A 13,863-nucleotide genomic window follows, 5' to 3' on the forward strand; every position below is an offset into this window, starting at 1 on the left:
GAATCCAACCAGCAGAATATGGCTACAAATGAAAGATCAGAAACATTTTTAAACTGTTTGATTGAAAAAAAAGGTGGTTAATTTCAGCAAAATACTGGGGGAAATCAACAGATGAGGCCGCAAATGTGGAGAGGAGTAAATAGACAACGTTTAGGCCGAGCCCCTTCAGCATGAGTACTCCTCTGCTTAGTTGCTGTCTGAACTGCAGAGTTCTTCCAGCATTTTGTGTGTATTTGTTTACATTTCCAGCAACAGTAGAATCTCTTGAGTTTTATATCTGCATTTGTAACAAGGTTCTACTTTGGCATTAGACATGCTGATATTAAGTGCATTGCTTATCGGAGCTGCTTTCTGCATTAAAAGAGCTGCCGAGTTTTCGACACACAAAAAAAACCTGAAGTATGGACATGGAACCGGTGCTTGCAGAAACTTTCAATGGCTGCATGATTACCCAGAAGGCTCTGCGCAACAATGTTCACTGTCGCTGAAACATCGATCGAATGCACAGGCTGTTCCTGAAAATTGCGCATGCGCGCAGTACACAAAGGCCGCGAGAAATCGGCACCAGGTAAGAGATTTTCCCCGGCTGCGGGAGGGGGTTTTCAACACCGAATTCGGGACAATTGCTGTGATCTGCGGACACCGTGGCCGTAATCGCGGGACATTTCTGCTCTCTTCTCTCTCTCTCAGCCCCACGACCCATACACGGGTCCCGGGGAGCTTCCGGCTGATGAGGGAATGGGAACCGATGGATCTCTCAGACAGAGCTGAGCTCCAGCTGTCTAAATGCAAGGATTAGGAACTCGGAGAAAGGGAACAAAATCTTTTTCATCAGCAGGTGAGAAAATCACCTCTGTTCTGCCTTCAATCACAAACAAGAGATAATCTGCAGATGTTGAAAATCCAAGCAACACACACAAAATGCTGGAGGAACTCAGCATTAGTACTCTTTTCCATAAATGCTGCCTGGCCTGCTGATTATCCTCCAGCATTTTGTGTGTGTTGCTTGTTCTACCTCCTCTTGTTCTGGACCTTTCTACCCGTGGGAACATGTTTTGACCCATTCTCTCTGGGTACATAATGATATCAAACACCTTTGTCCTGAGCAGGAAGTAGCTTTCACATCACAAATGTGCCAGACTCCAGTGAGACAGCCTACTGCCCTTCCGTTCATATTCATTGGTCATCAGTCCCCTGGGGGAGGGTTGAGGGGAAATATTTATGTACAATACAGAAACTGGTGTTACCTGTGTGTATTGTGGCAATGCAAGAGTTGCTGGAGAATTTGCAAGTGGGAGGAAGTGGAGTGATATTTGGAAATCTGACTTTTTAAAGCATCATTTAGTGAGCAAATCAGATATGGACGGTGTGCAAAAGGTCTGGCGAGAAAAGCCTTCATAACCCTCTACAGGCCTGCTATATAGGCTGTGTGAGAGTGCAGATGAACTTGATCAAACCCAGAGGACATCGAAGTTCTTATTTGATAGTTGTTAGAATAAATACCTCTCTATTTAAAGTTCATTGTGCACATGTTGTTGTCAATGTGTAATAATTGCACAGAGATGGCTTTTTCACACACCGGTCATTACAAATTTGAGGGGACATGGTGGGAAGATGGGGAGACTCCAGTGTCCTTGACACCCTCACCTACAAGATGTGCATCCAGCTGCAGCTTGTAACCCTGCACGTTTGGGAGTTGGAGCTGGAAATGGATGAATCCAGATCATCCAGGAGTCGAAGGGAGTGATAGATATGTCTTGAAGAGAGGTGCGTTGCACCCAAGGTGCAGGACACAGGAAACTGGGTGAGAGTCAGGAAGGGGAATGAGGTTAATTAGCCATTGCAGAGTACTCTTGTGGCCATCCCACACACCAACACTTTAGAAACTGTTGTGGGGTGAGGGTTATCTAGCAGAGGAATGTCAAAGGGCTGATAGGGGATTTGTTAGCAGGGATCAAATATCCCAGTGGTAAGGCTTGCTAGTGCTAGTGTGTGGTGAGGGAGGGGTGGTGGTGGTTAAACTAAATTTGCAGAGGGGATTGGAGTCAGAATGCCAGAACAGATAGTGGAGAGGGTGAATTGAAATGACTTGCATCTTTAATTAACATGAGGAGTAGAAATCTTTACATTACTTCTCTATCTAAATGTGCAATATGTAATTTCTAGTAATTTATAATAAATAGTTAGTACATAGAACAGTCATTAAAACATAGAAATACAATTGTATCAGTATGAATTAATCAGTCTGATGACCTGGTGGAAGGAACTGTCCAGGAGCCTGTTGGGCCTGGCTTTTATGCTGTGGTACCGTTTCCTGGATGGTAGCAGCTGCAACAGTTTGTGGTTGGGGTGACTCAGGTCCCCAATAATCCTTCGGGCCCTTTTTACGCACCTGTCTCTGTAAATGTCCTGAATATTGGGAAGTTCACATCTACAGATGTGCTGGGCTGTCCGCACCACTCTCTGCAGGTTCCTGCGATTGAGGGAAGTACAGTTCCCATACCAGGCAGTGATGCAGCCAGTCAGGATGCTCTCAATTGTGCCCCTGTAGAATGTTCTGAGGATTTGGGGCCCCATCCCAAGCTTCTTGAACCTTCTGAGGTGAAAGAGGTGCTGTTGTGCTTTCTTCACAACACAGCCAGTATGTACAGACCATGTGAGATCCTTGGTGATGTTTATGCCGAGGAACTTAAAGCTGTTCACCCTCTCAACCCCAGATCCATTGATGTCAATAGAGGTTAGCCTGTCTCCACTCCTCCTGTTATCCACAATCAGCTCCTTTGTTTTTGTGACAATGAGGGAGAGTTTGTTTTCTTGACACCAGTCAGATGTTGTTCAGACCTCAGATAGAGTCAGCAATCAAATGATTGAGCATGGTGTGATGAATGTGCTGAGCTGTGTATATCACAATGCAAGAAGCATCGTAGGAAACCCAGATGAGCTCAGGATAGGGAATTATGATGTTGTAGCCATTATTGGGACTTGGTTGTACACAACAGTCTGAGGGATTTAGAGGAACAAATTTGTAGAGAGATCGCAGAGCATGCCAAGAAACAAAGGTTGATTCAGTAACTGATTTTAACTTTCCATATATTGACTGGGACTCGTGTTCTGTAAAAGGTCTAAATGGGGTTGAGTTTGTCAAATGTGCCCTTAATCAGTACGTAGAATTCCCGACGTAGAAGTGTGCAATAAGCTGTTAGGAAATGATCCAGGGCTGGAGACAGAAATCAGTGATCATAATGCCATGAGGTTCAAAGTAAATATGGAAAAAAGAGAAGTCAGGACCATGGGTTGAGATTGTAAATTGGAGAACGGTCAATTTTAATGGTATCAGAAAGGATCTGACAAGTGTGGTTTGTGACAGGCTGTTTTCTGGCAAAGGAGTACTTGGTAAGTGGGAATTCTTCAGAAGTGGAATTTTGTATGTGTAGAGTTTGTATGTGCCTGCCAAATTAAAAGTTGAAAGGTATCTGGTGCAGGGATCCCTGGTTTTCAAGAGATATTGAGGCCCCGGATATTTTGTTCCTCTAAATGCCGCAGACTTTTGGGTGCAACCAAGACACATTAATGGTTAAAAATCATAATTCAATGTCCTGAGCATATCTGATTTTTTTTTAGTTGTCTTCTGTAAGTTTTAAAAACTTTTCAATAGTTTTTGTTCTATTATTTGCCCTCTCTTTGGATTTTATGTTGGCTTTGGCTTCTCATTTCAGCCATGGTTATGTCCTCCTGCCTCTCCAATGCTTCCACTTCTTTGGGATGTATCTATCACTCACCTCCTGAATTGCTCCCAGAATCTCCAGCCATTGCTGCTGTGTTGTCATTCCTACCAGGTTCCCCTTCCAATCAAGTTTGGCCAGCTTCTCTGTCATGGGGACAGGGAGAAGTTCCATGAAACAGGCCATTAAGCCCATTTAGACAATGCCAAAAATATTTTAACTCTAATGCAACGTCCCACATTGGGACCACAGCCGTCCATACCCCTACCATCCAGGTACCTATCCAAACTTCTCTTAAATGGTGAAATCGAGCTGGCATGAACCACGTGCGCTGGCATCTCATTCCACACTGTCACGAGCATTTCAGTGAAGAGTTTTTCCACATGTTCCCCTTGACTTTTCACCTTCCTCACTTACCCATGACCTCTGGTTGTCATCCCACCCAACTTCAGTGGAAAAAGCCTGCTGCATTTACCCTATCTCTACCTTCATAATAGTGTATACTTCCAACAAATCCTCAGAGCAATGTATAATTTCCTTGTTTATGTTTAGAGCCTTTTTCAGGTGTATAAGATGATGAGGCGCATTGATGGTGTGGATAGCCAGAGGTTTTTTCCCAGGGCTGAAATGGCTAACACGAGGGGGCACAGTTTTAAGGTGCTTGAAAATGTGTATGAAGGGGATGTCAGGGGTAAGTTTTTTTACACAGAGAGTGGTGGGTAAGTGGAATGCACTGCCAATGATCGTGGTAGAGGCAGATACAATAGGGTCTTTTAAGAGACTCGGATAGGTACATGGAGCTTAGAAAAATAGAGGCTATGATTTAGGGAAATTCCAGGCAGTTTTTTGAGTAGGTATCAGGATTGGCACAACATTGTGGGCCAAAGAGCCCATAATATGTTGTAGATTTCTAATTTCTATGTTAAACAGCAAAACAATATTGGCTGTTCTCCAATCCTCTGGTACCTCCCCCTGTCACTAAGGATGATTTAATTATCTCTGCTGGGGCCCCAACAATTTCTGCACTTGCCTCCTGTAGGGACCGAGGGAGCACCTTGTCATGCCCTGGAGATTTATCCACACTAATCTGCCTCATGATAGCAAACATCTCCTCTTCTTTAATCTGTACAGGGTCCACGATGTTAATGCCGCTTTTCCACACTCCCATAGACTCTGTGTCCATCTCCTGAGTAAATAGAGTTGATCTTCCCCATCTGCATTGGGTCCAAACATGGATTACTATTCTGGTCTTCCAGAGGACCAACTTTGTCCCTTGCAATACTTTTGCTCTTAATCTATCTCTAGAATCACTTAGGATTATTCTTCATCTATCCTGTGAGGGCAACCTCATGCCTTCTTTCAGCCATCCTGATTTACTTCCTCTTTGTTCTCTTGCATTTATTCTTCATAAGAACCTACCCGCTATCCCTATTATGTAACTCCGTTTTCTGCTCAATACCAGTGTCTCAATATCTCTTGAAATCCAAGTTTCCCAAAGCACATACCTGCTTTCAACTTCCAAAATTTTGCTTTGAAGGCCTCAATTTACCAAGCACCCCTTTGCCATAAAGCAGCCTGTCCCAGTCCACAGTTGCCAGATCCCAGTGTCATAATTCCAAGTGTTGATCCATGCCCTGAACACATCCGCCTTTCCTACGCTGCTCCTTGTATTGAAATATACAGGGCTCAGCATATTCACTGCACCATGCTCAACTTTTTCATTCCTGACTTTGTCTGAGGTCTGAACAACATCTGTCTCCACAACCCCTCCACTATCTGTTCTGTTATTCAGGCACCCATTCCCCCACCCTACCGCCAACTCCCACCATACAACTCTGTCACCCCTTTGGCTTTCATCTCCCAGATCAATAAAAAGGGGGTGCATACCAGGTACAGGCAAATAGGAACAAATGGGGTACTTATGAAGTACAGGAAATTCAAGTGAACACTTATGAAAGAAATAAAAGAAGGCATGAGGTTGCCCAGCAGACAAGGAGAAGGAGAATCCTCAGGGATTCTGCAGATATGTTAAGGGTGAAAAGATTACAAGGGAAAAAAAAATAATCCTCTGGAAGATCAGAATGGTAATCCATATGAGGAGACAAAATAGGTGGGGGAGATATTTTTTTGCATCCGTATTTACTCAGGAGATGGACACAGAGTCTATAGAAGTGAGGCAAAGCAGCATCAACTTCATGGACCCTGTACAGATTACAGAGGTGGAGGTGTTTGCTGTCTTAAGGCAAATTGCCATGGATAAATCCCCAGGGCCTGATAAGTTGTTCCCTAGGACCCTGTGGAAGACAAGTGCAGAAATTGTCAGGGCCCAAGCACAACTATTTAAATCATCCTTAGTGACAGGTGAGGTACTGGAGGATTGGAGGACAGCCAATGTTGTTCCGCTGTTCAAGAAAGGCTCTAAAAATAAACTAAGAAATTGTACGGTGGTGAGCTTGACATCAGTAGAGGGAAAGTTATTGGAATGTATGTGCAGGAACCGGATATATAAGTATTTAGATCGATGTGGACTCATTAAGGATAGACAGCATGGCTTTGTGCACGGTAGGTCATGTCTAACCAATCTTATAGAGTTTCTTGAGGAAGTTATCAGGAAAGTGGATGAAGACAAGGCAGTGGATGTTGTCTACATGGACTGTAGCAAAGCACTTGACAAAGTCTCATATGGAAGGTTGGTCAAGAAGGTTCGGTCACTCAGCATTCAAGATGAGATAGTAAATTGAATGAGACACTGTCTTTGGGAGAAGCCAGACTGTGGTAGCAGATGGTTGTCTCTCTGACTGGAAGCCTGTGACTAGTGGTGTGCCACAGGGATCAGTGCTGGGTCTGTTGTTGTTTGTCATCTATATCAGTAATCTGGATCATAGTTTGGTTAACTGGATCAGCAAATTTGTGGATGACACCAAGATTGGTGGTGTAGTGGACAGCAAGGAAGAGTATCATGGCTTGCAGTGCGATCTGAACCAGCTGAGAAAATGGTTTGAGAAATGGAAAATGGAATTTAATGCAGACAAGTGTAAGTAATTGCACTTTGGTGTGATCTACCAAGGGAGGTCTTTCACAGTGACTGGTCGGGCATGGAGGAGTGTTGTAGTAGAAAGGGACCTACGAATACAAGTCCTTAATTCACTGAAAGTGGTATCACAGTTAGATAGGGACGGAAAGAAAGAATTCAGCCCATTGGCCTTCATAAACCAAAGCACTGACAACAATAGATGGATGTTATGTTGATTTATAGAAGACATCGGTGAGGCCGAATTTGGAGTATTGTGTGCAGTTTTGGTCCCCTACCTGCAGGAAAGATGTAAAAGAGGTTGAAAGAGTTCAGAGGAAATTCACAATGATGTTGCCAGGTCTGTAGGACTTGGGTTATAAGAAAAGATTGAACAGGTCAGGACTTTATTCCTTGGAATGTAGAAGATTGAGGAGAGATTTGATTGTGATAGAGGGGCATAGATAGGGTAAATGCAAGCTGGCTTTCTCCACTGAGATTGTGTGGGACTACAGAGGCCATGGGTTAAGGGTGAAAGGTGAAACATTAAGAGGAACATGAGGGGAAACTTCTTCACACAGATGGTTATCCGGGTGTGGAACGAGCAGCCAGCACAAGTGGTGCATGCGAGCATGATTTCAACATTTAAGAGGTTTGTATGGGTACCTAGATTGTACAGGTATGGGAGTAGACAGTTTAAATGGTTCAACACAAACTAGTTGGCCCAATGGGTCTGTTTCTATGTTGTAACTTTCTATGACTGTGACAAGAACCTGAAATATTACCAAAAATCCCTCTAAGTCCTTTTAACAGCTGTGCGGACCAACCATTCATCTCAGCAGGGATTTTTTATATGGCGTTAAAATGTGGCACTTTAAGTTAATAATACATAAAAGAAAATCCCAGCTGCACGTCATGAAAGACTATTTGCGTGATAATGTTTTAGTTACTGTGGGGCCAGGCAACCATGCAGCTCAGTGGGAACAGGGAATAATACCAATGGAGAGAGTCAAACTGAGCCAAGGCATGAATTGGAGATGGCAGAAATGCCCCATTCTTATAGAGACAGGAAGAGCATCAGGGAATTGATGGTCATTCCAGATACCAGCACTGTGCCCAGACAGAAGATGATTTCTCTGTCCAACTTGTGTTCAACCTCACTGTAACAGTGTGATACCAGATCAAACCGTGGCAACTCAAGTAATCTCATCTGAAATGTTGTCCTACACCCATTGATGGAATTTGTAAATCTTTTTACAGGTTAAAAACGAGAAGCAATTTGCTCCAGGAATCTCAAACACAACACGCCAGTTTTGCTGCCTCTGTCTAGATATTTAAGAAGTGGAGCAAGGGATTCAAGCGACCATCCTTCTTGCTCAGACAGTGGGGAGGGATTCACTTGGTCTTCTCAATTGAAGGTACAACAGCAAGTTCACACTGGGCAAGGCCATTCATCTGTTCTGTGTGTGAGAAAGGATTCAGTCGGTCTTCCCACCTGTGGACACACCAGTCAGTACACACCGGGCAGAGACTTGTCATCAGCTGAATTTCTGGGAAAGGAATTCACTCAGTCAGCTGACCTAGTGGCACACCAGTGAGTTCACACTGGGGAGTGGACGTTCAGCTGCTCAGACTCTGGGAAGGGATTCACTTGGTCATCTAACCTAATGGCTCACCAGCGAGTTCACACCAGGGAACAGCCGTTCACATGCTCGGACTGTGGGAAGGGATTCACTTTGTCATCTAAACTACTGACACACCAGTCAGTTCACACAGGAGAGAAGCCGTTCACCTGCTCAGTCTGTGGGAAGGGATTCACTCGGTCATACAACCTGCAGAGTCATCAGCGAGTTCACACAGGGGAGAAGCCATTCACCTGCTTAGAATGTGGGAAGAGATTCACTCAGTCATTCTACCTACAGAGACACCTGCGAATTCACACTGGGGAGAAGCTGTTCACCTGCTCAGTCTGTGAGAAGAGATTCACTCACCTTTTCACCCTACAAAGACACCAGCGAGTTCACACTGGGGAGAAGCCATTTACCTGCTCAGTCTGTGAGAAGAGATTCACTCACTCTTTCACCCTACAAAGACACCAGCAAGTTCACACTGGGGAGAAGCCGTTCACCTGCTCCGTCTGTGGGAAGAGATTCACTGATTCATCCACCCTGCAGAGTCACCATCGAGTTCACACTATGGAGAAGCCGTTCACCTGCTCAGAATGTGGGAAAGGATTCACTCAGTCATCCAACCTACAGAGTCATCAGCGAGTTCACACTGGGGAGAAGCCGTTTACCTGCTCAGAATGTGGGAAGGGATTCACTCAGTTACACAACCTACAGAGTCATCAGCGAGTTCACACTGGGGAGAAGCCATTCACATGCCCAGACTGTGGGAAGGGATTCACTCGGTCATCCCAACTACTGTCACACCGGTCAGTTCACACTGGAGAGAAGCCATTCGCCTGCTCAGAATGTGGGAAGGGATTCACTCAGTCATCCCAACTACTGGCACACCAGTCAGTTCACATTGGAGAGAGGCCATTCACCTGTTCAGTCTGTGGGAAGGGATTCACTCAGTCATCCCACCTGCAGAGTCATCACCGAGTTCACACAGGGGAGAGGCCATTCACTTGCTCAGTCTGTGGGAAGAGATTCACTGCGTCATCCCAACTGAAGGTACATCAGCGGGTTCACACTGGGGAGAAGCCGTTCACCTGCTCAGTCTGTGGGAAGGGATTCTCTCAGTCATCCCAACTACAGACTCATCAGCGAGTTCACTATGGGGAGAGGCCGTTTACCTGCTCGGTCTGTGGGAAGAGATTCACTCAGTCATCCCAACTACAGATTCATCAGCGAGTTCACACTGGGGAGAAGCCGTTTACCTGCTCAGAATGTGGGAAACGATTCACTCAGTCATCCCAACTACTGGCACATCAGTCAGTTCACAGTGGGGAGTGGTCTTTCACCTGCTCAGAATGTGGGAAGGGATTTACTCAGTCATCCCAACTACTGGTACACCAGTCAGTTCACACTGGAGAGTGGCCACTCATCTGCTCAGACTGTGGGAAGGGATTCACTCGGTCTTCCAACCTACTGGCACACCAGTCAGTTCACACAGGGGAGAGGCCGTTCACCTGCTCAGAATGTGGGAAAGGATTCACTCATTCATCCAAGCTACTGACACACCAGTCAGTTCACACCGGGGAGAGGCCGTTCACCTGCTTACTCTGTGAGAAGAGATTCACTCAGTCATCCTGCCTACAGAGACATCTGCGAGTTCACACTGGGGAGAAGCCATTCAACTGCTCCGAATGTGGGAAGAGATTCACTCACTCTTCCACCCTACAGAGACATCAGCAGATTCACACCGGGAAGAAGCCATTCACCTGCTCAGAATGTGGGAAAGGATTCACTCAGTCATCCCAACTACTGGCACACCAGTCAGTTCACAATGGGGAGTAGCCGTTGTTATGAATCCCTGGGTTTCCTTTGCTGTGGACTGTCCCCTTAAGACAGAGAAAGAGAGATTAAGAAGGCGAATCAGTGTGATTTGCCACTTGTTTACATCGCTTGCAGCTTGTTTAGTTTTAACTGAGGACACAGACACTCAGAGTCAGACAGAGACGAAGGAGAAAAAAATGGAAGGATCAAAACAAGGGAACTGATGGCCAAGGGTCACTGTTTAGAACTTTTCAATGCCCACAAGGGTGGGTTAATTATCGATTCAGCGAACGTCAATTGTGTGGTTGTCACCTCATTTGATCCATAGGAGTGGATCGGATTTGGGGTATCCTGTGAAGACCACACCCTTGCCCAGGTGTGGTGTGGTAATTCACTTGAAGACGATACGCCTTGTGACAAGTCACTTTTGGAGATAATTCGTATGTCAATTTGGAACGATGACAGATAAAATCTACAGTGACTGTTCTCCACTTTTACCACCATGAACCTGTGGAATCCAACATAATTGCCTTTTCTCGACATTTACCCTGGATTACAAATATCTCTCTCGCATCATCTGTTCTGTGGATGAACTGAACTTTCATATTTTACCATCTCAAGACTCTTAAGCCTTGTTTCCCCAGAGCTCAATAGTTTGGGAGTTATATTTTCACACATATATACACGTAACACTGTCAACTTTGGTTATCTTGCTTAAGTTACTATATTATAAGTAGATACTAATAAAGATAGTGGTTTTAACATCAAAACCAAATTCCAGGTGTAGTCTACTGCTGCTGGTTCATTTCTAAAATGTTACAGTTCATAACAAAATTGGGGTCTGCGTCCGGGATATGAACAAAATTGGGAGTGTATTGATTAATTATCGATTTCATTGGGGAAATCCCTTTTGATTTATTTGTGTGTGGAAAATCAGCAACAATGTATGTTGATAGATTTCTGGAACCGCCGATGTCTGAGGCATTAGAGGACGTCAGCAGCATTGAGTTGTTGAGTACTGCTAGAAGGTTCAAACTTGTTACGGTGAAATCGACAATGAGGAGGGCACAAATGCAGAGGATAATAGCTGAGCATTATGTATCTGAGGGTGTGTTTAAACCAGAGGAGTTGGAGGTGTTTCATGAAAGTAAACCTAGTGAGCTTGAGCTCCCGTACAAGTTAGAAAAATTAAAGGTGGAGGCTGTGGAAAGGCAGAGGCAGTTTGAGGTTAGAGAGGCAGAAAAACAGAGGGAGAAAGCAGAAAGACAGAGGCTGTTCGAGTTGGAAAAGATAGAGGGATTGCAGCAAAGGGGTCTAGAGTTAGACTCTGGTGATAAGTTTGAGGCCAGTCAGGAAGTTAAATTGGTACAGTACCTCCATTTGATGAGGCAGAGGTTGATAAATACTTTCAGCATTTTGAGAGGGTTGCTCAGAGTTTAAAGTGGCTAAAAGAGGCTTGGCCTATCCTCTCACAAAGTGTAATTAAGGAGAAGGCTCAGCAAGCCTATTCTGCTTTGACAGTTGATGAAGCAGCTGATTATGACATTGTGAAACAGGCTGTACTCAAACCTTATGAGTTGGTCCCAGAAGCATACAGGCAAAATTTAGAAATTTGAGGAAATCTGTAAACCAGACTTATATATAGAATTTGCTCATGAGAAGTTTGTGTGTTTTGACAGCTGGTGCAAAAATCTAAAATTGTAAATGATGATTTTAACAGCTTGAAAGAGTTGGTTTTAATTGAAGAATTCAAAAGGTGCATCCCTGATGACATAAAGACGTATTTAGATGAAAAGGATGCTGTCATTTTGCAGGAGTCTGCTAGATTAGCAGATGAGTTTTCTTTAACTCATAAGGTTAAATTTACCCTGAATAAAAGCTTCCAAAACAGTATCAGGGATAACCAGGGTAAACTGTAAATTAAAGCTGGGACTAGTGACAAGAGTAAGGATGAAGGGAAGCAGTTGAAGGAGAAATATTGTGGTCTTACTATTTACTATTACTTGCTACTATTGTAAGAAGGCTGGTCATATGATGCTAATTGTTCCATCCTGAAGAAGAAAAAGGAAAAGGAGGCAGCCCCAAATGCCTGTGATCAGTAAGTTGAAGCACTGCTAAACCCACAGGGTTCTGAACATTCCCTTGAGGCTCAGTTAAGGAGTGAGAGCTCTGACCGAGTTGAGAGGGATTCGATCGTTTTATGTCAGATGGGTTTGTATTAGTGAAGGAAGGGTCAGCCCCGGTACCAGTGAAAATTCTTCGAGATACTGGGTCTTCTCAGTCACTTATATTAGACAGCGTTCTAAAGTTTGGTGATGAGACTGACATTGGTGAGGTAAATCTTATAAAAGGCATTGGGGGCAGCATGGTTTCTGTGCCGTTGCACAAGGTAACATTACAGTCAGGCTTGGTTTCGGGACCTGTTAAGATCAGATTATGCTCCAGTTTAACGGTGGAAGATGTTACAAACATTTGTACTTTGCTGTTAGGGAATGACATGGCAGATGGTAAAGTTGTTCCTGAAGTGCAGTTGACAACTAAGCCAACCACTGCCGACCCACAGATGGATTTTAACATTTATACTTCCTGCGAAGTATCTTGAAGTATGGCTAAAATGTCTGCCAATGCAGAGAGTTCTGTGCAGCATGATTCTGATACCCATGATAGGCAAAATCGGGTTTCAGGTTATGATGAGATGTCAGGGACTTTTTCTGCCTTCACTGTTTCAACAGGATTCAGGTATGTCTGATGAGAAAGATTTATCCCTGTCTAGGAAGGAGTTTATAGCAGAACAGAACTGAGACCCTGAGATTGAAGCTTTAAAAGAAACAGCTCTCTCAGATGATGTGATTAAGAAAGTGCCAGTAGGGTATTATCTCAAGGATGGGGTGTTAATGAGGAAGTGGAGACCACCTGCTATACCTGCGAGTGAGGAATGGGCAATTGTTCACCAAGTTGTAATTCCTAAAGTTTATAGACTGAAAGTTTAACTTTGGCCCACAGTATGACCTCAGGTGGCCATTTTGGAGTGAATAAAACTGTAAACAGGATTATGAAAGAATTTGACTGGCCTAATTTGAGGAAAGATGTTGTGACCTTTTGCAGAACCTGTCACACTTATCAATTTGTGGGTAAACCTAATCAGGTCACCCCAGTGGCCCCACTCCAGCCTATACCTGCATTCAGTGAACCCTTTTCCAAAGTTATAGTGGATTCTGTTGGCCCATTGCCAAAGACTAAAGCTGCCCATCAGTGTTTGCTAACTGTCATGTGTACTGCATCCAGATTCCCAGAAGCAATAACTCTCAGAAATATTAACGCTAAAACTGTGGTGAAGACTCTGAACAGGTTTTTTACTTTATTTGGTTTACCTAAAGAAACCCAGTCTGATCAAGGAAGTAATATTACATCTGGATTATTCCAGCAGGTCATTTATGAACTGGGAGCTAAACAAATTACATCATCTGTGTACCACCCGGAATCACAAGGGGCTTTAGAAAGATTTCATTCTACCTCTAAACAATGATTAAGACATACCGTGTTGAAAATGGAAAAGACTGGGATGAAGGAATACATTTGCTTTTGTTCACAGTAGGAGCGTCGGTACAGGAATCACTGGATTTTAGTCCATTTGAACTTGTGTTTGGTCATAGAATGAGGGGACCTTTGACTTTGTTAAAGGAACAGT

At 44.1% G+C, this 13,863-nt stretch overlaps 2 protein-coding genes across 2 annotated transcripts in view; one reads left to right on the forward strand and one right to left on the reverse strand.

Annotated features, from left to right (window-relative positions):
* The window catches only part of LOC134342194 (zinc finger protein 850-like), a 60,451-nt gene that overhangs the window by 21,778 nt on the left and 24,810 nt on the right, over positions 1 to 13,863 (reverse strand). The window lies entirely within an intron of this gene.
* LOC134342198 (gastrula zinc finger protein XlCGF26.1-like) lies at positions 553 to 11,023 on the forward strand. Its single transcript, XM_063040175.1, has 2 exons — positions 553 to 568; positions 7,993 to 11,023. Exon 2 carries the CDS (start codon positions 8,400 to 8,402, stop codon positions 10,194 to 10,196), a length of 1,797 nt encoding a protein of 598 aa, XP_062896245.1. The 5' UTR covers positions 553 to 568; positions 7,993 to 8,399; the 3' UTR covers positions 10,197 to 11,023.

The sequence above is a fragment of the Mobula hypostoma genome, unplaced genomic scaffold (genome assembly GCF_963921235.1).
Source record: "Mobula hypostoma unplaced genomic scaffold, sMobHyp1.1 scaffold_125, whole genome shotgun sequence".
NCBI lineage: Eukaryota > Metazoa > Chordata > Chondrichthyes > Myliobatiformes > Myliobatidae > Mobula > Mobula hypostoma.